Raw genomic sequence first — 24,827 nt, forward strand, 5'->3', positions numbered from 1 at the left:
CGCCCTGGATAAGCCGGTGGAGCCCAGCAGACTGCCGGCTGCTGGATGGGTTCCTGGGTTTTGCTGCAGTTCAAGGTGCTTGGAAGTGGGGTCCGAGAACCGTGAGTCTCGTCAGCTGCATCTCAATAGCGATAGGGGACCCCTGCCATAGCCTGGGTGTGAGAGTTCAGAAGAGCAGTGATATGCTGTAGGAAAGGATTAAATTGAACCAAGGTTGACTTCTGCCCCTACCTTCTTCCAGAAGTCTCAGTTCAAGTTCTCAGGGCATCTCCCAGGTACACGCTGCTGGAGACAGGCGTGCTCAGAGAAAGAGGACTGGGGTTGGAATCTGTTGACAGAGCTGGGAAGAAACAGTATATTGAAAAGAAAACACTAAAAAAAAAAAGTGGTTACTGGAGGCAAGTCTCAGAGCAGCCCTGTGAGGGGATCTTTCTTAACAAAGTACTCTCACTGACTGACTACTAGAGAAGGGGCTGTCTCTATTGCTTCCCGTTTGCTCTATTTGCTAATCTGTACCCCTGTTCCCCACTATGGAGACAATTTTTATTACATATTGAATTGAACCTCTTACAGCCACTTTTCAGAATCCATTTCTAGAAAGTAGTTGTCAAGGCCTACCAACTCTCTCCTAGTCTGTTTGTATAAACACAACATATAATTCTCTGTTGGTGACATTGGGTGGGAACTAGCATTACTTAAGAACTTACTATCAGCTAACACTGTGGCAGACTCGAGGCATGTGATCTCTGATCATCTTCCCAAGAACCTGTAAGCAGCCCACTGAGATGTCCATTTTAGAGATGTAGGTGCTAATGTTCATAGAGCTAAAATAATTATTTGCCTAAGGAGCACTCGACCCACTTGGACCAGATTCTGTGCTCCATGGTGAGGGACAAAGGCAAGTGACAGGGGGGGCCCTTCCCTCAAGTAGCATGTGCTTCATATACTCTCAGCAGAAGAGTCATGAGGGACTTAATTCAGAGCAGTGACTAACAGCAGGAATTTCAGCTCCTGTGGAGGAGAGTTTGAAGCATGTAGCCCTCTGAAGTGGCACTGTGCGGGTGGCAACCCACATGTCACCACCCTCCTCCATCCACTGCTTAAATCTTTGCATACCTCACAGCTTGGGAAGTTGTCACTTACATTACCTCCTTTGATCCTTACCAGATCCTTGTAAAACAGTCTGAAAAAGGATTATTTCTGAATTTTATAGACAAGAGAACTGAGGTCCAGAAAGGTGGTGTTTTATCTAAGTCAGTAAATGGCAGGGCCAGAACCAGGGATCTACCTCTTAATTCCATTCGCAGTAGATTTTTTTCAAACACATCATGAAGCCTCCAAACAAAGAAATCTGGGAGGTGCGGAGTGCAAGCAGGGCTGGTAAGACCAAGCTCCCCAAATGAAACTTGGCTTTTCAAATAATCTCTGAATCCCAGTTTTGTGATAGTGAATAACTGGACTTCCTTCGACCTTTCAAGGTGCTTTAACGTTTTGCTGTTGTCTCTTCCTCATGTTAATCATTGTCTATCTCAGTGTTTCTCAAACATTTTCTTATTTCCCCCAGAGATATTTTTAGACATGTTTTCCAATTGCCCCTCACTCTGAAATGTTAATACTACAGTTATATTGTTTATCTGTTTACATACTATATATTCTGTGTAGATTTGTCCTTTACACACAGATTAAACAAGATTTTTATTCACCTCCTCCAGAACCAGTCTTTACCCCCTTGGTTCAATATTGCTCCCATTGAGAATATGTAGTGTAACTCATAACTATGAATTCAGAAAGAAATATTTTTAGAAGAAGGCAGAGGAGGAGGAAAGAAAAAATAAAAGAAGGAAGGAAGGAAAGGAGAGAGGAATAAAGAAAGAGAGGGAAGGAGGTGGAGAAGGAGAGAAGAGAGGGGGGAGAGGGAGGGAGAGGAGAAGGGAAGAGAGATAAACTAACAGTAAACTAGGAAACCAACAGTAAAACAAGTCAGCAAAGACACAAAACACTAAACTAAAGGTTGTCCTCAATAGCTACGGTTTTCCCTGGTGGTGTGATTCATGTGCTGGGGTTGCACTTTGGCCAAAGTATCCTCACTGCCTGTCCAAAGCTAGGGCAGAGCATTCTCTAATCACTTTGTGAGGGAATCACAAGGAACAGGCAATAGATGGAAAAGACTCAGCTTTCATGATCTAATTTTCTAGGTGTAAACTAGCATGTTCCATCTCACTGAACACAGTCTATGTTTATGATGCTCAGTAGATCTCTAGGAAAGGTGGAAGTTTGATGAACTCATAACTTTACTTATTGACAAGTAACAGAAAGGAGAATGTATTGGAAATTACTTCTACTTTCCTTAACTCCATACCCTGCCTACCAAGTCAATAACTCAAAGGAAAGCCCGAAGTCGTGACTACTAAGAGAGAGAAAGGCCTGCCCTGGTGGAACTGACTCGCTCAAGTACCAGCAGCAAATGACTAGCAAAGCGGAAGCTTAGATTCTACCTTCAGACACCCGAGCCCCTGTCGCAGAAGAGAGAGCCAGCTCACATGTGTCCCTTTGTCACTTTGTTTGCACAGCACCAAACCGGAGCTGTTGGTGCACAGAGAAAAACTATCTTTAGATAAACACCAGCAGGTCCATTACAGATGAAGATGTATGCGTAGTGTCCCGGGGACTGGTATGATTTAATATTGCTGCTATTAAATAAGAGTTTCGGAGCAGGGTAACCATCACAAGCTATGTAGTAGATTTCCGCCTTCAGGAATTGACTACAGATAGCAAACAGCTCCGAGGTGGGAATGAGTTCTGCCATCTCGCCAGAGACCCACGTGAACAATATGTCCTCGAGCTGGCCAGCAGCCCTCGGTTCCTGTGGAAACCAGAGGATGTGCCACACCTGCTCGGGTGCATGAATGTGCGTGCCCAGGCACACGCCTAGTCCCGGCGTGGGCACGTTCTCTGGGGCCGCCTGATCTCAGTGGAAAAGCCGGGCCAATGAAGGACCACAGCAAAGCCAGACCTGAGTGTGGAGAGGCCGAGCCTGAGCCAGTAGCAAAGCTATGAAGGAAGCCACCTGTGCCTGTGCCACCTCCTGACATCAGTCCACCTCCTTAACCTCTCTGGCTCTGGGACCTTGTTTCTGTTTGTTCTTTTATTTAAAAAACAAACACAATAAAAAACACTTATCTAACACCTACATGGGCTAGGCACTGTTCGAAGCACGTTATAAAGAATAACTCATTTAATTTTCAGTAATAACTTATTTAATTCTCATAACAATCCTATAGACAAAGGAACTGAGGATCAGTTTAAGTAATTTACCAAATTTATTCAGAATTGAAACCCAAGCATTGTGTCTACAGATTCAAAATGTGACACGCCCTACTATGTTAAATGACTGGCAGGAGACCGTGGGCAAGTCGTTGGACCTCTCTAAACCTCAGTTTACCTATCTGTGAAATAAGGATATTAATATTTCTCTAGACCAGGAGGGTTGAAGTTTTGTTGCACATTTTAACTGAGAAAAATGTTAAGCATTTAGCAGGTTACCAGGCACCTACTAAGTACAAAATATAACAACCAATCCCCTTGCAGGGAAGGAGGGTGCCTTTCATAAATGGATCAGGATGAAGGGGAGGCCAGACTCTTGTGTGCTCGCCTGTGGTGAGTCTGGTGGGCATACACTGTTAGCACAGACCTCAGCTAATGCCTCACCTTCAGGTTTAACTGTCCTATTTTTTGCTCAACACATATTTTACTTAATCCCTGAATGAGAAATGCTGCATTACTTTGAATGAGTTGAGCAATACAGTTAGAACTAGACATTCTGAATGATGTGTAACCTTTAGCTGCATTTCAGTCACAATGTGATTTCTCCTCTGCTTCCCTATAATGTGTTTCTTTTGTCCATGATTTTTGAAATAGTGTGTGAAAAAGGATCAATATGAGAAACTCAGATAAAAATAATCTGGACAATAAGCAAAGGAGTGGGGCTGAATTCCAAGAAGAATAATTATTATTACTTTTTTTAAAAAATACATCACGGAGAGAAAGACTCAATTACAGGGAAATACGGATTGCATCACAAAGGCAATCACTATGAGTGGAGACAGTGAGACAAAATCAAAGAGTGCTTGGTCATTGTTCAGTTTAGGGACAAATGACAGTACTGCCTTGGCCAGCTGAAGTCAGATGGCTGCTTTGTTCTATGAATTGGATATAACGTGGCTTTTCAGACCTTTCCGTGGCAGACCAATCCAGCTCTCACTCTCCACCTTCTCATGTTCAGCCACAGCTACCTTCAGTATCTCTGAGATAGAAGTTCCTTCCACACATAACTTGCACTACTGAGCCTTCTTAATTAAAGATAATCATACTGATGATGAAACACCTAATAATAAATGATTTTTTAAAAGGATACTTGTTTAAGGAGATACAATACTCTGGAATATTCAGTATTTATCTTGGCTTTATTATAAGGACACATCTGGCCTTATATATGAGCAGTAGCCTACATTGTTTTATTTGGGGCATACAAGGGTGAGTGTTTTGTCCAAATGTACATGACCCAGACTCTTTAGATACCTGAAATTCTAGCATTGGCATGCAATTTCTTTAGGTTATTTCCCACAAAGATCCCTTTGTAAGCTGCACAAATCTCTGGGTAGAATTGTTAAGACCATCCATCCATTTTCTACTTGGATTCAGTTTTCACATTCTTTAAAGAGTTGCTGGTGGCCCTGGTTGGCTGGTTCAGTGGATAGAGCATCAGCATGGAGTGCAAAAGTCTCAGGTTCGATCCCTGGTCAGGGCACACATGGGAAGCGACAACCTGCTTCCCTTCCCCTCCCTCTCCTCCTTTTTGCTCTCTTCCCTTCTCCCAGTCAGTCGTTCAATTGGTTTGAGCATCGGGTTTGGTCAAAGTGTTGGCCTCAGGCGCTGAGGATAGTTTGGTGGATTTGAACATCGGCCCAGACAAAGGTTGCTGGTGAGGAGGGCTTCCTGATCAGAGCATGTGCTGGAGTCCATCCCACTATCTCTCTTCCTCTCACTTAAAAAAAAAAAAAAAAAAAGTTGCTGGCAGAAGAGTTAATGTGAGTGTGCTGAGCAGAAAGGAAACATTTTGGTGTTAGGGTATTTAGAAAAAGTTGGCATCTTTTTGGATGTCTCTGAGGCCTCCTGGGGCTACTGTCCAAAAAAAAGACTGTAAGGCATGATGGGGTGGGCGTGGGGGCACCAAGGTGGGCAGCGGTCAGACTGTGATGCCAAGTCCTGCCCAGTTCGGGGAAGAGAGGGTGTAGGAACATGTGCACAATGTCTTCTCCAGGACCCCTCCTGGAAGACTTAGTGACTTTGTGTTTTGAGCAGGCCAGCCTTGTCTCATAATGACACAACAAATCAGAGGAGGACAGGGAAGCGGTGGCGGGGGAAGGACACAGAATTTAGAAGAGGCAGTTCTGGGTCCAGGCCTGGCAGTGAGTGGCATTGACCTTGGGCAAGCTACTTAACCTCATCTGATGTGAGACTTCTTGTCTTAAAAAAAAAATAGGACAAGTCTGTGTCTGCCTTGTGGGACTGCCGGGAGAATGAAAGTAAAATAATTAGATGTAAACAGCCCTTTGTAAATGATGGAGTGCTCAGCCACAAATGACAAGCACAGGTCTGCTTGCCAGGCTTCTTCACAGCATTGGCCCCGCCAGGTGAAGTCAGGAGGGGCTTCCTCACTCAAGACTCACCCATCCAGCCCAGCCCCTAGCCCGCCTCCTACTTTTTAAAAGCTGCAGCCAGACTTGTGGATCTTGTAGACTGCTGAGCTGCACGTCGGGTGGCCTACTGCTTCTCAACTTTGGTGAAACTTCAGATTACCTGAGAAGTTTTAAAAATTCCCCTCCCTAAAGCCACACTTCAGATCAATTAAATCAGAATCTCTTGGGAAGGGTCCCAGACATCTGTATTTATTAAAGCTCCCAAATGGTTCTAATGCTTCAGGGTTGAGGACCATTCTCCCAGCTAAGTGAGAGAAAGAAGGATGCAGCTAGCAATGAATTATTTTTTCTTATAACGTAGTGGGGGAGTGACTTTCCGACCTTACTTTGAGAAGAAGCAAATAGCCAGCCTAGTAGATGAGAAGAAAGAAAGAAATGACTAAAACGTGTGGTGTGGAGTTGGTGTACTTCAGCTACTTATGATGGTGATTTGAGCAATATAAAGTGCAAGTCTTGAAACTCCTCTCGTTCTTTCTTCCTTTCTTTCCCCTCTCTCCCCTCCATTCCCCTCACCTCCCACTATGCCTTTGGTTTTTCCCTATATCTCCCTCTTTCCTTTCCTCCCGGCCTCTTCTCATTTCACAAAAGGGCTCTGAACTGCGAATACTAATTGTAACTGCTGACTCACAATGTAGTGGGTTATTTTAGGAATCCTGTACAAATGTTTTTCTGCACCTCTTCCCTGACCCCCGCCCCCATCCCATTAGCATTTATCAGTTTTGTTTTTTTCAAACTGGGCCTACTTCATAACACATCCCCGTGTCTGTGCTCTCACATGTGGGTGAGTGTGAGCGAGTGAATCCTCCCTAGGATTTCCTCTCTTCTGATCCTGCACATTCTAAAAACCCCATTTTCCCGCCCATACCTGCCTGCATTTTCTTCTCTGTTTTCCAGCTTGCCCATCTCCTCCCTGAGGATCAGTCTCTCTCTGATTTTTTTTTTTAATCTACCTTTCCTCATTCATATGCAGGCAAGTCTGATGAAGCAGAATTTCTGGGGAATGGGCATGCAGGGGAATTTTAATTTTCTGGTTAAGTGACACTAGCTTGAAAAGCACATTTGTTTCGTGTTTTACTATTGGGAAAAAGAATGGTAATGCGAGAAGCCAGAACTGGAAGGGTTCTTAGGGAATACATGATGAAAGCCCATTTAGTAATGCTTCCCAGCGAAGCCAAGGTGTGAGAAAGGCCAGCTCATCTCGGTTCTGGACCCTGAGCTCCCAGACTGCACACTTGACCCCGCCTCCAGGAGCGTTTTGATTCACCAGGACAATCTAATGTGAAGTGCCTATTTTTTTTTTTAAGTGACCTCCCCAGTTCCCTCATTATGTCATATTGCTCATGAACTTGACTCATCGATGATGTTGCTTGTCTGGACCCAAACACGTTTCAGTTCGCCATGCCTGCATCTCCAGACCATCCTGTTTCTAAAGTCTGAGGGCGTTTCCCTGATTCATCTGTCCACCCGACTCACTAGATTAACCGTATTGATTTTTTTCAATAGAAGCCCATTCCCATCTAAAAGATGGTCCGGGTTTGGTTGGAGAAGAAAACACAGGAAGGGAGGCTGAATCTGTTCAACCTTTAGAACGCCTCCTCAAAGAAATAGCGCGTATCTCATTTGCCTCCTTGTTAATTACATACCCATGGTTAACTGGATTTTTCTCCTGTACCTAAATGAGATAAAAAAAAAAGGCGGGGTCAGCTGAGGGTTCTGACAAATTTTTTAATTTAAGTTTTGCCGTATGTTCCTTGAGAAGCATGTGCTAACTACAGGTCCTCTTGGTGATTAGCAACCAATGTGAGGGTTTTTAATGTAGACTTCCAGTTCTCTGAGAGGGGAGAGAGATGAAAAGAGAATCTACCTATGTGAACCCTAACCCGACTGGTCAGCAAGGCCACTCCTAGCAAAGCTGGAGCACAGCAGGCTGGTTAGACAGTCTCAGTACCTCAGAGTGTGGGCCAGAGTGTCTCAACCTCTGCACTCTGTACATTTAAGGCCAAACAGTTCCTTGTTGGGAGGGCTTTCTTTTACATTATAGAATGTTTAGAGGGATCCCTGAACCCCACCCACCAGATGCCAGTGGCATTATCCCCAACCTCCATGCATGACACATATTACCAATTATTAATTGGGTGGCAGATTTGCCCCTGGTTGAAAACCCCTTTGTCATAGAGATATAACCCTTTAATAACCAAAAAAGAAATGTGAATATAAGTTCCCAACAGTAATATACGGTTGCCCACACCTTTTACTCTCTGAGTCAAAAATTCTCTGGTTAGAAGTTGGGATGAATGGTTACCTGGACATTTATGCTTCTGGAAACCTGTGAGAGGTCTCTTCTCTTGCCAGAGTCCCACATTACTCAATTACCAGAAGCCAAAGCAAACAATGTCAGCGGGATTCGAACATTACACCCGTGTCATTCAACAAGAATACGGTGAGCATGTTCCTTGTGGCCAGGCTAGTGGGAGGCTCTTTGCTGGTGAAGGAGGAGAGGGGGCAGCTATGCCAGGACAAACGACAGAGGGTGTAGTGAAAGGGCACCAAACTGATTATTAACAGGGCTCCCAATTGCTAGCTGGGTGACTGTGCAAAAAGTACTGAACCTCTCCAAGCCTCAGTTCTGCGTGTAACGATCAGGGTTCCAGTACCAGTCTCACACACTGAAATCTGCATCAGGGCCCCCATGACAAGTCACTGCTCAGTGCATTCATTTCCTCCGTCTCATTTACATCTCGAACTAAACCTTAAGGATGTAATAGCCAGGCCTTTTGCTTTGAGCGGAAAACTAAAGATGTTCAGAAATCATGTCCAGTTGAAGGTCAGCAGACAGTGCAGTCAGGATTAAGAATTTTGTCTCCTGGATCTCGGGGGAAAAAATCTGAGTAGGGCATGTTTTAATGAAAAAAGAACAAACAAACAAACATGTTACCTAACCCTGAAGTGGAACTCATTAGTTGGGAACATACTCCCAAAGAATGCATTGCCATCTGCTGGCTCTTACCACGAGGGAGCAGGGTGTACACTCCTGTGGCATGAGGAGCCCAGGTTGCCCAGCCCGCAAAGCACCTACCAACCCACTAATGCCTGGGATACCGTCAGCCAACTCAGTCCTATGCACCTTCATTGTGACTGAATTTATCAGGTTCTCCTTTCCTGAATAAAAGTTTGATCATGGAAGAAAAAATTAGGAGGGTAATTAAATAGTTATATAATGTGCTCATTTGTGTGTGTGTATGTGCGGTTATATATGTGGATATCTATATGAACATATGGTAATATATATGTGTGTGTGGTTATACCTATGTTTATGATATGTACATATGTATGTGGATATCACTAAACCTGTCAAAATATGACAGGAGCCTGTTTAATAGTCATATTCATGTTACTTGACATTTCATCAATGGCAAACCCAAATAAATCAGCACAACCACCTATCCAGAGGAGACAAGTGGTGCTTATTTTGACTAACCTGAATCATTACAATACCCATTGTCCGAAACAGATATTAAGTCTGGCCTCTCAGTGTTCTCTGTGAGAAGGGTATCTAATCTCTTTCCTTTGATCAATTTATGTGATCTCCAGTGCCCTCTTCGACACAGCAGGCAGAATGGGGACCAAACTTGCTGACAAGTCGATTAATAGAACCCAGAAACACAGGCGCCCCGAAGCCCTCCAGTGATCTGTGTGCAGTTGCTTAGGAAACTTGAGAGGAATAACAAGTGGTGTTTGCCCCCTAATTACTTACACATGCACGTAAATGTGTTGTTCATGCTAAGTCATACCACATGTCTGCCTTCCTGCCCACAGGGAGGAAAGGTAAGCCTCTCATACTTTGAGGAACTTGGGAGAATGTTTTTAAGAAGTGGATTTAAAAAAAAATGTTTCCTATTACTGGACTAACCTTTTCTGTGTAATAGCAACTTTTCCGTCCTTGGATCCTGTTAATACATGTAGGACTGCAGGTGTCAACTCTTCACAGCTGAGGTCTGAGTGTCAGGGAGCTTGTTCTCAGAGTCAGGGCCACAGGATGGGTTTCATTGAACCTGCCCCTTCTGACACAGTCTAAAAGCATTACTACCAGGGCTAAGACTAGGGGGAGAGTATCGTCTGTCAATTTGATACTCTCAGTGAATATTCTATATGAATATTCTGAAAACCTCTAGACTATGGCTGAACTTTATAAGCTGGGAAGGTACCGCAAATGGAGGGTTAATTCATCACAGTTGCCCTGGAGATATGTGAACTGCGGCCTTAAATTCTTTTCAGATGGCAAAGGATAATGAGATTAGCACTGTCTGTGGGAAGAACCAGAAAAAGAGGTGCTACACCTTTAAAATTTACATTCTCTTTTAAATGCTCAGTAGTTTGCTTAGAGGGGTCAGAGCAAGTTTCTTGAAGCTTAAAGATTAATTACTTTGAGAAAGACAAGATTTCAGGTGTCACAAAACCTTAGTTAAAACTACCGATTCCCCTTATTCTTGCCTTCTCCCTCCGTGGCCCCTCTCTGAACCAGGAGGCACAGGGGCATGAAATAATGGGAGTCTGATGCTTCTGCTGGTGTAGGGAACAGATTGGCTTGCCTACAAGACACACAACACGGAGTTGTACAGGCACACACAGGCAAAGTAAGAACACAGATTTCTCAGCCGTCATTCCCTCTCCAGCTCTCAGATGGCAGAGTCCTCTTTACAGTGGTCACTCATTAGCTTTACAGGGAAATAAGACCTTCTAGGTATGTGGTAAACTAGGCTTGTGATGGGGGAGGGGTTAGCAGCAAACAGAGCACGATTATTTACTCACGTTTTCCTCATGACCACATTGAAAAAAGAATGAAAGAAAAAGCCTTGGGGATAGGAGATATAAACTCTGCAGTTTCCAATAGCCATATTTCTAGTGGTGAGGGGACCTGTGGTTCTGATGTTTGCCAGAAGGGCTTTGCTTCTGGAAGCTTTCCCTTAATACACCAAGTCAGAGCAGCTTTTGGCCCTGGGTTTCAGTAGCTTTCCTACAAGGAGAGTAAATCAATGAGATCCCAGATTTCTTCAAATTGCCATAATTTTTTTTTCCTCCTAAAAAGGTATGCCATCTTCTGGAGAGGCTTCCTTCGTGGGGTTTAATTTTAGATGTGAGATGCATCCCCAAGAGCGCCTTGTCCCTGCTGCTCCCGCCCTCCCAGTGATATGCTATTTAAAACAGCAGCCCCAAATGATCATGCTTAGACCAAATCCAGAACCCCCTCTTCACAGATCTCAAATGAGGCAGCTCTCTTCTAGAACATTACCAATCTAAACAGGTGTTAGGTTTGTGGTGTATGTCATAACGTCATGTTTTAATTATAAACAACACAAGATGAAGTTTCCTAACCTGGTGTGTGTGTGTGGGGAGGTTTCTTCTGAGGTTTAACTTGTTAGAGATATTTGCAAAACAGTTCTCTTGACAGTGCCTCTTACAAGCAGCATTGTTAAGCATATTAGTTTCTCCCTAGGTAGAAAAGAAATCTACTACCAAGCCTCAGTTTAAGTAAATCTCCCAGTGATGCCATTCTACATTTCAAATAGCTGATTGCACCTCATTAGTTAGGTGGCTGGAGGCATTTGCATTTTGGGAAGTGGTGGTGTAGGTTTTTCCAACCCTCTTCCTGCTATTTTGGACTTCTCTCTTTAAAAAAAGAGAAAGAAAACAGAAAAATGCCAGCCTGTAGGATCATTCAGGCCACCTGAGTTTGAGAAGGACTTCTGGACATGGACAATATGGCTTCGGTGTACCCTGTCTGCCATCCATGACAGTTTATTTCAATCATACATTTGCTTAAATCGTTAGCTAATGAAAGACTCCTCCCATCCAACACACACTCCTCCTCTTCCCCCTTCCCAGCCGCCACCTAAAATACTACTCTTCAATAAACAATCTGTGGATCTGGAAACCTATGAAGGGTGAGCAGGGACAGTCATTGATCCCAACACAGGAAAAAAAAAGTCAAAGAACACAAGGAAAGCAAGCATTACACAAAAAGTCACTCTGAGAAGTGGAAGATTTTGTCCTGGATTAATCCCATCTCAGTCAAGTATTGGAACACAGGATTAAATGATGATCTTCCCCCATGACCACCCGACCCTACACATGATCACTTCTGCATCATGTCTGTCCCTATAAAGTCTCCTGCTGCAAGGCATTATCCAGTAGGCATTCATCTCGAGGTCAGGTTTTTCTGACTGTTCCCCATAGTAACTAGGAGTGTGCTGTCATTGCTGAGAGCTGAAGCTTGCTGCAATTTTAGCAATGAGCTCCAGAAAGCTTTCCTCACCAAACCCTGGAATTCTGTCTTATCCCTCTCAGTCACACCATGGAGAGCAGGCGCTCTTTCAGGGAAGAGGAGGGTGAAGGGCACAAATGATACAAAGTCTGGTGACTCAAAGGAAAAGGAAAATTATGAACCAGTAGCATTTGCGGATGAGATTTTGAATTGATTTGAAAGATGGTTATATTACGTGCAAAAAAAAAAATGTTTCTTGTTAATAGGACAGACTGTCTGGCGATGCCTTTTAAAAGCCAATTGCAATGATCTCGGCCTTAAAGGCTGAGCAATGATGTTCAGTCCTCAGTCCACCTTCCACTGGCTTTAAAGTGGCTGGATTGCATCCCCCCTAAGATAATATAAAGGGTCTTGCTCTCTTTTAATCCTTAGTCATGTGGAGAAAATCAACCTGATCAGCTCTGTTTGTCTTTCTTAATATTTCAAATTGAGTCTGACTCTGCTCCAGAATTGATTGATCTTTCCTCTGGCCACTAGCCACCCTGCTCCCCCTTCCTCCCTCCCCCCCCCCCCCCCACACACACACGCAGAGAAGGAAGGAAATTTTAACTGTTGCTTTTCTTTTAACACAGGTAACAATTCATTTAGGTTACTCCAGTCTGTAAAAACTGTAAATGCTATTTTATTTTAAACATTTTAGTTTACAAAAAAAAAAAAATCAATGATTGGTACCTTTTTTACACTCTCAGATTCCTGAATATGGACAGATCTTCAAAGGGAGGAAGGAGTTCTCATATGAAATTTAAGATAGACTGTCCTGAAGGTTGTGGGGTGGGTTTTTGTTGTTGTTGTGTTTTATTTCGTTTTTGTTTTTTAAGACACAATAAAGCTAAAATGTCAAGTCTCTGGGGGCGACCCCCTTAGAGTTTCAGTTAAGGAGCGTGTCAGAGCAGAGACAAGGAGACCCCAGCCTGGCGCTCACCGGCCTCCCGGCAGCCCAGGCGTATTTGGTAGCGCACGCGTTGAGAGCCACTGGGACAATCACACCTCACATTCCCTTGCGGGCTGCTGGTGGCAGGTACACGAGCCATACTCGTTGATGATCACCAGGGCTCCCTCCATGTGGTTGGGTTTGTAATCAACGTAGTATTCCTGGGCAGACATGGCAGCCATCTGATGCATGGTCTGTTTCTGCTTCTGCTTCCTGCGCTGCGTGACAAAGCACTGTCTGAGCTGCCTCAGGCTGGCAGGGAAGCACTTCCAGGAGACATAGAGCACCAGGACCACGATGAGAAAGGAGAAAATGAGGGCCATGGTGCCTGTGACCACCTTATGGATCTGCACGGCATTCTCGGCGTGTTCGCCGCCAGGGAGAGCCACAGTAGCCGGCTCCGACGTGCCGTCGAGGTGCCCCTCCCTGCCGTCAGTGAGCGAGGTGGTAGCGCTGGCGGGGGGGCCTAGGTCACTGCGGTTGGTGACAGAGGAGAGCAGGTGGTCGCTGGTGGGGTCAGCCCCGTCCTCGCACAGGTGGAAGGCGTACACGGCGTCCAGGACGTCCTCGCCCTGCGCATACTCCGGGCTGGCGCACTGCAAGTTGCCATCGTAGCGCCCCTGGAAGTTGCTGAGCCAGGAGGCCAGGGCGCATACGTTGCGCCCGCAGTCCCATAGGTTCCCGGTCAGGGTGATGCTCGTCAACGACTTCCAGGAGTTGAGGATCCGGGGTTCGATGTAGGTGAGGCGGTTGGAGTCCAGCTGCAGGGACTGCAGGTGCGGCACGGTCTCGAACACATGGGGCTCCATGTACTCGATCTCGTTGCCCGACAGGTCCATTTTCTCCAGGTTCCAAACCCAGTCCAGCGAGCTGACCACAATTGCCACCTTATTTCTCCTCAGGCAGAGCGAGTGTAGGGAAATAAGGCGCGGGAAGTGGGCGAAGTTCACCTTGACCAAGTCGTTGTGCTCCAGGTGCAGCTCCGTGAGCTTGAACAAGCCAGCGAAAGAGTTGCGCGCCAGACTCTTAAGTTGATTGTATCCGATGTCAAGAAACTTAAGGCTGCGGCAGTCCTGGAAGATGCGCACGGGCACGAACTGGATGGCGTTGGACCGCATGTGCAGCGTGGTGAGCTTCCGCAGCCCGTGGAAGAGGTCGGGCGCCAGCGCCTGCAGCTTGTTGTACGAGAGGTCCACGCTGCGCAGGTTGGGCATGGGCCGGAAGGTGGTGTTGGCCAGTTGGGTAATCTGGTTGGAACTCAGTGTGAGTTCCTTAACTCTGCGCAGTTTCTGAAAGGAGTCCCCCTGCACCGAGCAGATGTGATTGTGATCCAGATAGAGCCACGTGAGCTGCATTAACCCCGTGAACTGGCCGGCGCGCAGCTCCGAGAGGCTGTTGTAGCGCAGGGACAAGCCCAGCAGGCCGGACAGGTTGTGGGGCGCCTCGGTGAGGTTGAGCGCCTCGCAGTACAGCAGCCGCCCTTCGCACCGGCACAGCTGCGGGCACCCGCTGGGGGCGGCGGGCAGCATCTGAAAGCAGGCCCCCAGCAGACACAAGACCACCCCCGAGGGCCTCCTCAGCAGCCAGTATAGACAGAGACCGAGCAGCAGGAAATCCATTAGCGAGAATCTTTCCAGAGAGGCTGGAGAATGTCCATTGGAAGCGCTCGGTCAGAAATCTACATCATATTTTATTCCGAGGGAGAGGTAGCGGGGGAGGGGGAGAAAAGGGCAAAAATCAAATAAATATATTGAAATGAAGACGGACCCCCCACCCCAAAGCCACACGTTCACCTCTAAGCATGCAGAAAGCTGGGCAGCATGGAAAGTTCACAGCCACGGAAAGATCAAAGAGATGGTGATTTGTTCCATGTTAGATGCTGCAGCAAAGAAAAGGGAGGGGGAAAAAATCTTCGGGAAAGAATTTAATTAAAAAGTGTCTTACCCACCCTTTTCCAGAGAGTGACAACCTCCATTCAGCTGCTCCCTTTGTGTGCAGGCTAATTATATGCAGGGCGAGAGAAGACCCCTCTGTGTTTCCGCGGCAGCCCCGGTCCGCGGCCAGCGGATCTGGCAGGAGCACAATGTCTCACTTTGCTGCTCGTCTCGGGGCTGCAAGGGCGGCTGGCGAGGCGGGGAGGCGACTTCTAGGACCCGCAAGTTTCCCAACTGTGTGCCGGCGCCGGAGCTTCGTCTTCCTGCCTCTGTCCTTTCCCTCTGCAGTTCGGGCTGTGACGTGGCTGGGGAAAGAAACTCCAAACTCGGGGCTCTCGACTCCCCAGGATTTGACAGTCTGGTTAATGTCCGTCATTGGAAGGGACCACGGACCGGCGCCACCTTTCAGTCCGCGGAGACAGCGTGCCATTCGCGCCGGGGGCGGCTGCGGGGAGCGGGCTCGCTCGTGCTTTGCGGGCGGCGGGCGGCGGGGAGGCGCGGGCGGCGGCGGCGCGGGGCGCGGGGCGCGGCGCCCGGGCTCCGTCCCTCGGCCAGGCAGTGTGCGGCGCGAGCTTGCACCGGCACCTACTGCTCACTGAGTGTCGTAAGCTGCTCACGATTGTGCGTCTTCCCGGAGCACCTCAGACATGGGCAGATTGAAAGGGGTGGGCATAAAACCAACGTTTTTACCGAACCACTAAAGTAATATATATTCTTTGATGAAATGAAAAACACCTTCACCGTTTTGCCCATATTTCAGAAAAAAGGAGGACAGCGGGAGGTGATGGAGGTATAGGGTAGCATCGTCAATAGCAAGATATTTTCAAGTGGGAGATTGAACTATTCTGTTCCCCCTTCCCTTTTTGGGATGTTCCCCCTCCCACTTTAAAGCTGTCTACATGGAAGGGAAACGTAAGGATCTATAAAGAAATCAACACTTGGTTCTTTGCTTTAGAAAAGCAACTTGAGGGAAGATAGAGGAAAGCTGTGATTGCGGGGGCTTGGCTAAGATTCCCCCCCCCCCCCACACACACACACCCTGGGGCTCGAGTTCTGCAGTCAGCCAGCCCTTTTAGGTGGTGGAGGCGGGAATATCTTCCGCAGTTCTGAGAAGCCCTCCAGGTCCCAGTGGTATGAGACCCAGAGCGGCAGAAACAGGTTTGTTTACTGAGTCTCGCCTGACATCCCGTTAAGACTTCCCCAGGCTCCGCAGGTATCCGTGGGATGTGCGGTGGATTAAAGAAAGATTCTGCCGGATGGCGCCTGGAGGGCTGAGCCCGGCAGGCTGCTCACGGTCTTGACAGCGCCCTACAGTACACCCCATTCCAGGAGAACGTGATCGAGACTGAGCAGAGAAGGGGTAGTTTAAACCACAATGATGCCTATCCCCCTCCATACACTCGTCTTTAATTAAACTTTGAGACTGGTATTAAATTGTGTCTCCTCAGTATGAAGAGAAGTCTTTGCCGATTATTTCTATTCATAGTCATTATTACATGGGGTCCTTACAATGAACTCGCTTTTTTCTAAGTAGCTGGGATAGGGTCTGCATTGCTAGTGTGAGGGACCTGTTGGCCATATGTTTAAAAGAGGGGGGGGGGGAAGGAAGGAAGGAAGGAAGGAAGGAAGGAAGGAAGGAAGGAAGGGAGGAAGGAAGGAAGGAAGGAAGGAAGGAAGGAAGGAAGGAAGGAAGGAAGGAAGGAAGGAAGATAGGGAAATTCTCAAAGATGGCAGAGAAACTGCTGAAAGTGAGTGAGCAAGCCTACCTTCTAAACAGTGATGCCCAAGAAGGTGATAGAGAGGCTCCAATGTGAATCTCCAAGTCTTTTCTTCGAATCCCCATCATTTCTGTCTCCCGGGAACTGAAAAGAAATGGGCAGTTTCTGTAGTGGTGCTCACTTTAATAAGATTACCAAAGCTCCCAGGTTGGATCAACTTTGGAGGTAACTGGCTTGTTTTTTAGCATGCAAGCTGAAGATACTAACTAGTGGAATCACAGTCACCAAAGGCTGGTGGTTGTTTCAGGAAAAGTCCTATGAACAGGGGCACGAATCATTCCGTGTTGTATTTAGAGCTCTGCCCTGATCATTCACCTCTGAATGCATTGTTTCATTGGAAGGAAAACAAACCTGGAAAGTCCTAGAAGTCACTTGCTGCCTTAGCAGCTAGAAGAGGCATTAGAAAGTCAAACCCTTAATTTTGCACATGATGAAACTGAGGCACAGAGTCATCAGGCAAACATCTAAGGTCTCACAGCTTTTAACTGGCATGTGTGGGTTATTGGCTGTCATGCACCGAAGTGGCCTTCATTCTTTGCCATCCTTGATGGTGACCATCTCCATCACTCTTGCCTCCTTCCTCACTCTGGACTGGGCACCTGCAAGTTTTGTCCTGGCACCTCCATGTTGCTGCAGAATGCTTTAACAGAAAAACAATTCCACCATCAAGTGTTTTCACCTCTTGCCAAGACAATTATTCCTGACAGCAGGCAGGCTGATTGAGCCATAAACTCGAAAGGGTTGGAGAGGAGGGCAGGCAGGGGTAAACATTGGCCAACCATTCAGCAAGTACTGTGAGTGCAAGCCACCCAATCCCCCTGGCTGCTAGGAAGAATTTCCTCCCAATGCAGGCTGCTTGGCACAGTGGTATTGGAGCCTGCCAAATGGGCAAGAAGAGGTCCCACTTGGATGTCACTTGATTTGTAGAGCTGGTACAGAGAGGCAGAGTAGAGTTAAGTGTTGGCAAGAAGGAAAGAGAATAAAATTAAATTAACTGCATTTATATGTGAGTTTTATTTTTTCTAAGTGTGCTACTCAAAACAGAGAATGTGTTTAGGCTCTAATTATGATATCTATATATTGCTTTTCAAATTATTATCCTGCAGATCATTTCATCTGGATGGTATCTTTAAGCCTTGCCCACCTCTAATGTGGCGAGTTTGCATCTTTTCTACAGCTTTAAACCCCTTGGCAGAACTGTATACATTAACAGATTGAAATGAGCTTTATTGAAATTTAGCTATTCTAAGTCATCTAAGTTGCAGAATCCCAATTTATTATGTATTTAAAGCATACCAGAACTGATTAAATCAATGCAAATTAGGTTAAATAAGAACAACATGAATCAAGTGTTTCAGCAAAGTTGAGTTGAGAAACGACAACTTTTGAGTCACCACAGCAAGCTGATATGGCTGTTTTTCACGAGTTTTAATTTCATGCATCTTAAGATCCAACACCCAAAAAAGTTAAAAAAAAACACCCCAAAACTCACTGAAAGTTCCCTTTTTTCTCATGTGTGATCTTTCATATTACTCTACCTGTCTTGTGAGAATAGCTAATTCAGATTATAATGTAGCAGTTGATGAAGCTCTTCTTCTGCATGAACCGACAATTCCTGTCCACAGTGTCTCTCCTTCATTGTTAGATGCTGATGAGAGATACTTTTCTAAGCTTTGAGACCACCCTTTTCATTTTTTGTGCTTGTATGGGGAAGAAGTTTGAGCCTATCTTGCTGAACCGTTGGTTATATTAGTTGGGAGTCAAGAAAGCTACTCCAAACCCTCAGGCCAACATGTGATTGGACATTGAGTTAAAAGAGGATAAAAATCTTGAAACTGCGGAGGAAGCAAATAGGGAGGCACTCAGGAGTGCATGAAATGTGGACATGATTGCCAAAACATGATCCGAAACTAAGAGGAGTTAGAAGAGCAAGTGTGGTGCCACTAGAGCGGCCAGACTTATAGCTTGGAGGAGGGAGGACGATTAATCCCTGTTCTTCTAAATTTATAAATTAACTTCTGCATAATAAACTCTCCTGCTTTTTCTTGGTACTTCATATTGGCGTGGGGAAGGTGGGGGATAGACACATACAGTTGTATTTATTTTTTGGATACATCTTACCTCTCCCAATTTATCTCAACTGAAGGCTACCTCCAATCAGTTCATTTCAGTTAAAATAGTTTGTGAACCAAGCAAGAGGTGCAAGTGAAAAAAGTCTGAAATGAACATATATTCTGGGGATGGTCTTTCATCACCTGGGAAGTGTTAAAGCCAAGGGAAGTTCAAGTGGTGATTGTAATGTCCTGTCATTGCTTGCACTAGCATGGACCTTGATCGTTATGCTACTATCTTTAATTTTTAGTAGCAGTGATCCATGGCTTTTTTTTTAAAGGAAACATTTAAAGGAAGGGGAGGAGGGCAGCTGTCACAATTTCAAAAGGAAAGAGTTCACTCTGTTGTTTCTGTGAGCTCACAGCATACAGCCCCATGTATGCAGCGCCTCTGAAAATGTATGTGGGCGAAAGGGTGAGGGCCCTCAGCTTCTCTCAGCTCTTCTTCGGATAAACAAATTAAAAAAAGAAGCTCATTTTTTCTTATTAAACTTTATTCTCCTCTTAAAACAAGGTGGTAATGTGGATAGCACTGAGGAAGCACCATGTGCAGTACATGATGGGAATAATGGGAGTAAACCAAAGAAGTGCAAAGACTCAGTACTTTATAGATAGAATGGTGAATTAGACACTGAGGGACTTTGCTGATAATACTTATTTATATATTGTTCAGTGCTTGAGAGTAGATGTTTCTAAATGAGAGGAGCTAACAGACAGATCAGATGGGACCAGTGCTAAAAGGCTTCGTTGAAGGAAATAAAGTTTAGGAAGTAGTTTTAAGGATTTACGATGTAGGCACAGTGACAGGAAGGATGGACATTGTGAAGGTACAAGTACAGGTATGGAAACTGGAATGCTTCTATTATGATAAATAGATTAATTCCCTTGTCCTAGGAGGGAGAGGGAGAAGGGAGACAGGGACAAATGGAGTCTCTGTGTTGAGAACAGGCAGGAAGTTGGTAAAGGGCTTCCAATGGTGTAATAAAATGTTTAGTTTGATAAAGTCTTCTAGTCTCTAAGGCTTAACACGTTATAGTTATCTTCGACTCTTGTAATAAATACCCAGGTTAGTCATGAGGCTTCTCCTACTCTCCTGGGTGCCTCTCTACAAGTTCCCTCTGTACTGCTGTATCCTGTGATGGTGTCTTGTTACAGCCAACTGCTGTCTGTACTCTCTCCATCATTGCTTTATCTTCGCTTTAGCTGTCCTTCAAGGCTAATGTCGAATTCCCTCTGTGACTCCTTAACTGATCCTTATATAAAGTGATCTCTCATTTTTTCTCAACTCCATTAATAGGTTACTTTACCAATCATGTTTCTGGTCTTGTTCATTCTACATGAGTGTGACAGTAATTTCTACTTATAGTGTTCTAGAACTCAATGGACGTTAAACATCTTGGAGGCTGGAAGTAAAAAAGTCTCAAGTAGGATTCCTATACTGCCATTTTCCATCAGTTTGATCTTACATAGATCACTCTATTATTCAGGGGAACAAGGCTAAAGATAGCCATTTTAAGGAATCTTGGGGGAATTAATTGAAATCGTGTATATTAGTGTCTCATGACTTAAAAATGCAAGCTTGGGACTAGCAGCCTTGTAGCATGTTAGAAATGCAGGATCTTGGACCCACCATATAAAATCTTTTTATCATTTGTCCCAGGTTAAAGTTAAATTCTGAGAAGCATTCACAAATTCTAATCTGAAAAAGTAGCATAAATATCACTGATTCCCTAATTTTATAACTGAGAAACCAAAGGACCAGAAATGTTAAGTGATTTACTCATGATTGGTGGTAGAATTTGCACAAAAACCCCACAACTTCTGAATCTTGTTTTCTCTCCTATTAGGTTTTAAGCATGTATACAAAGTCTATATTTATCACACTACCCAGCACTTAGTAGGGCTTTTAATAAGTTGGCTTGCTCACTGGTACAGCAGATATGTAGAGCCCTTGTGTATATAAGCGTTAGGCATCTTCTGGCTTACTTTACTTCTCAGTTTTATTACTGCCAATCTCCATATATTTTTCATGGACATTCAAGTTTTACCTTTTTATTATAAAAAAACAAAAAATTAAAAAGCAAAAAAATAAAATTAAATTAAAATACAGATTAAGTCACCTAAAATTCAACCACCCAGAGGAAATAATATTTTAGAATTTGTCTATTCCACATATATGTGTATTTTATAAAAATCTGATAATATTATACATATTACTTTATTTTTTTTACTGTTGATATTTTTCCATATCAAGAACACAAATTGATAGGATCACCTTCAATGACTGCAAACTATTCTATTTTATTCATCCCCTCTTGTCAACCCAATTAAGTTGTTTCCATTTTCTTAGCTATTATAAACTGGCTATGATGAGCTACCTTATATATCCTGCTATAGACAGCATATTTGTATCCCCCCCCCCAATTCTTATGTTAAAACCTAATCCCCAATGTGATAGTATTAGCAGGTGGAGTCTATTAGGTCATGAAAGGGGAGCCCTCAAGAATGGTTTTAGTGTCCTTATAGAAGAGACCCTAGAGAGCTCTCTGGCTCCTTCTGCCCTGTGAGGACACAGCTAGAAGAAGGCTTTCTGTGAACCAGGAAGCATGTCTTCACCAGACACCAAATCTGCAGGTGCCTGGTTTTTGACTTCCCAACCTCAAGAACTGTGAGAAACAAGTGTTGATTATTTAATCCACCAGTTCATGGTAGTTTGTGACAGCAGCCTGAGTGGACCAGGACATGTACCTTTGCACATTTGGGCAACTTGCTCCTTAAATTTTAATTCTAGAAGTATTATTGGTGTTCCAAGGATGAAGACTTTTCTACAGAATGCCAAGTTGCCTTCCTGAAAGGCTGGCACGTTTCTCCTCCAGTAGCTGTCTGCTGCTTCCTCTCCTTGAGAAACTCCACCACACCACAAGCAGAAAAGACTTCGGGTCTCTCCTCCGTCCATCTGGGGCCCAGACTGCGATCCCTGCCTGAACCTGCTCTCAGTGCCTGGGAACCACCCTGCCTTCCCTTTCACGCTGTTTCTCTCCTTCCTGTGTAGGCAGTTCCTACTTCAGATGCAAAGTTGTTCTTTGCAGTCTACAGTGTACTTTTCTGGAAGTTCACGATCATTTTTTTCCTGCCATATTGTTTTCACAAAAGTATTGGAAAATAATTTTATGTGGTGTTACTTAAGATGCTCTGTGAGGGTAATAAGAATGTTTAGATATGTTTGTGAAATGCACAGACTCTGCTCTGTTCTTTGAGACTCACAGTACACTGTTTATCTCAATCACAAGACATCTTCTTTTTCATGGTTTCACCCACTTATTTGGGACACTGACTGACACCAGAGTGATGTGCCAGAAAAGCTTTGGAAACATTCATTTAATTGCAGTCCACAGGGCTCTGGTGAGTTGACTCAGTGGTAGAGCATCAGACCCGCATGTGGATGTCCCGGGGTTCGATTCCCGGTCACATCACACAGGGGACACGACCTTCTGCTTCTCTATCCTATCCCCCACAGCCATGGTTCAATTGATTCCAGTGAGTTGGCCCTGGTCCTGAGGATGGCACTGAGGCCTCCACCTCACGCACTAAAAATAGCTCAGAGCAATGGAGCAATTGCCCCATAGGGGGTTTGCTGGGTGGATCCTCTTGGGGCACATGCAGTAGTTTGTCTCTTTGCCTCCCCTTTTCTCACTTAATTAAAAAAATAATAGTAATTGCAGTCTACAGGTACATTTGACTTTGTCTTGACTTCTTGTCATGTCAAGGAGTGATTTGAACTTCAAGCACTATAGCAGGATACTGGTGTAAGAATCTGTTTTTTCTTTCTTTTTTTTTAATCAGGTCTTCAAAATTTATGAGGATAGCTGGACAACTGCAGTTCTTCTGCTTAGTATTAGAAAGTCTCACCTCCTCATCCCAGCCACAAATAATTGGACCAATTTACTTCTGTAATAAATTCTGTCTCTGATCTATCTTGACATTTAATTATCTTGTTTTATAGAAATTTCCAGATGTTGCTAATTTTGTCCTTGCAGATAAAATGAAACTCCCCAAGGACAGGCTTGTTATTCTCCTACTTTTATTTATTTATTTATTTTTTCTTTTTTTTTTTCTTTTTTTTTTCATTTTTCTGAAGCTGGAAACGGGGAGAGACAGTCAGACAGACTCCCGCATGCGCCCGACCAGGATCCACCCGGCACGCCCACCATGGGGCGACGCTCTGCCCACCAGGGGGCGATGCTCTGCCCATCCTGGGTGTCGCCATATTGCGACCAGAGCCACTCTAGCGCCTGGGGCAGAGGCCACAGAGCCATCCCCAGCGCCAGGGCCATCTTTGCTCCAATGGAGCCTTGGCTGCGGGAGGGGAAGAGAGAGACAGAGAGGAAAGTGCGGCGGAGGGGTGGAGAAGCAAATGGGCGCTTCTCCTGTGTGCCCTGGCCGGGAATTGAACCCGGGTCCTCCGCACGCTAGGCCGACGCTCTACCGCTGAGCCAACTGGCCAGGGCTATTCTCCTACTTTTAGAAGCCTCTAATATCTACCTGTTCAGGTGGGGAGGGAGATCAGATGTGAGGGACTACATAGGAAGGGCGTAGGAATCGTTCCATAGCACTGGAAAACACTCTCTTAACAGTGCTGTCGGGCACTGTTCTGGTTTCAGAGAAATTCTTGTTCAATAGAGTTTATTCACTGGTTTGACTTTTTGCCTAATTCATATCCTAGAGAATCTGAGCTAAATATTAAAATTTCTATATTACATTGACATATAGGCACAACATATTAACCCAGGAAGGTTCAGCCGTGTAGAGTTGAAGTCACACAAATTAATGCCATTTATATGTAGTCTCCTTTCACAAATTTATTGTGTGTAGGAAATCCCCCACCATTCACAAGCAGTGAGTCTTCTGTGGTGAACTAACCTGCCCTGTTAGAGGCATTTATCTCTTTATTCAAAGCATCTCCCATTCTCTGGAACCACTTCTGAATCTCCCAGGACAGCTTGAGAAAGGCTTTAATTATTTAACATAAATGTCTGTTGCTGTTCTTATTTGTTTTTGTTAGTGTAATTCAAACAGAGGTTTAGTTGATGAGATCGTTACATAAAATGTGGTCCCTGCCTTCAGAGCTCTCAGATCTGGAATGGAGGTGATAGCTGACAAAACAATATGGCCCCTGCTATGGCATCAATGTGAACCAAAGCTGTGGTTGGAGAGAATTCTCTAGCGACTGAAGCAAGGCCCGTCAGAAGAGCTGGGGAAAGGAAGAGGAGTTGATCAGATGGACAGCTGAAGGCCACTAGGTCAGTAGGCAGAGTAACAAAAAACTACAGGGACTTCTGAGATGCTTAGGATGTGTGAAACATGGGTAGAAGAGGGAGAAGAGGGAGCAGAGATGAGACCAGAATGTCAGCTTATAGCCAGATTGGGTCAACCTGGATCATGATTTCCAAAGTGTAGGTGCAAGGAATATAATTCTGATGATAATCTTGAATATGAAGGACAGGAGAAAAGATACTGAAATCAAGAAGAGCGGCTGGGCAGCTACCACATCCATCTGGCAAGTGTGAGACTGACTATATTAACATTAGAGATAGACGGGGAGGGCCAGGTACAGTAATACTTGTGTAGTGGGGTTGACAATCTTTCAAATGGCACTTTAAAAACAATTTAAGATGATTTCAACAAAATGAGTTGATCTAGGTAGATGGGAGGCAAGGAAGAGTAGGAGGTGAAAGCAAACACTAACATTAGAGCTAAGAAGAAGCAGAGGAGGATAGGGAGAGAGGTTGCAGGTGGACATACCAGTCCCAGCAGCTCTGGAACATGCTTAGTGGTGTTATAGTGGTTGTAGGCATAAACCCCCAGAGAGAAAGAGTGGAATACAGCCGATATCTGACAAGAAGTCTTCCCAGCCCCGTAAGATCAGGTGGGTGTGGGAAACAGCTGGACAGAAGGGAGAGGGGTAGGACCCATGCTGCCTCCAAAGTGCATG

At 45.0% G+C, this 24,827-nt stretch overlaps 2 protein-coding genes across 5 annotated transcripts in view; one reads left to right on the forward strand and one right to left on the reverse strand.

Moving 5' to 3' along the window:
* CTNNA2 (catenin alpha 2) overlaps nt 1–24,827 on the forward strand; it is a 1,214,276-nt gene that overhangs the window by 824,303 nt on the left and 365,146 nt on the right. The window lies entirely within an intron of this gene.
* On the reverse strand, nt 12,684–15,425 carry LRRTM1 (leucine rich repeat transmembrane neuronal 1). The gene is made up of 2 exons (XM_066377861.1): nt 14,961–15,425; nt 12,684–14,690 (listed from the first exon to the last, which is right to left on the reverse strand). Exon 2 carries the CDS (start codon nt 14,629–14,631, stop codon nt 13,063–13,065), a length of 1,569 nt encoding a protein of 522 aa, XP_066233958.1. The 5' UTR covers nt 14,632–14,690; nt 14,961–15,425; the 3' UTR covers nt 12,684–13,062.

This window comes from Saccopteryx leptura, chromosome 3 (assembly GCF_036850995.1).
Source record: "Saccopteryx leptura isolate mSacLep1 chromosome 3, mSacLep1_pri_phased_curated, whole genome shotgun sequence".
NCBI lineage: Eukaryota > Metazoa > Chordata > Mammalia > Chiroptera > Emballonuridae > Saccopteryx > Saccopteryx leptura.

Bases quoted from the DNA above. Each gene is read 5' to 3' on its own strand.
- LRRTM1 (XM_066377861.1), bottom strand. From the start codon at position 14,631: ATGGATTTCCTGCTGCTCGGTCTCTGTCTATACTGGCTGCTGAGGAGG.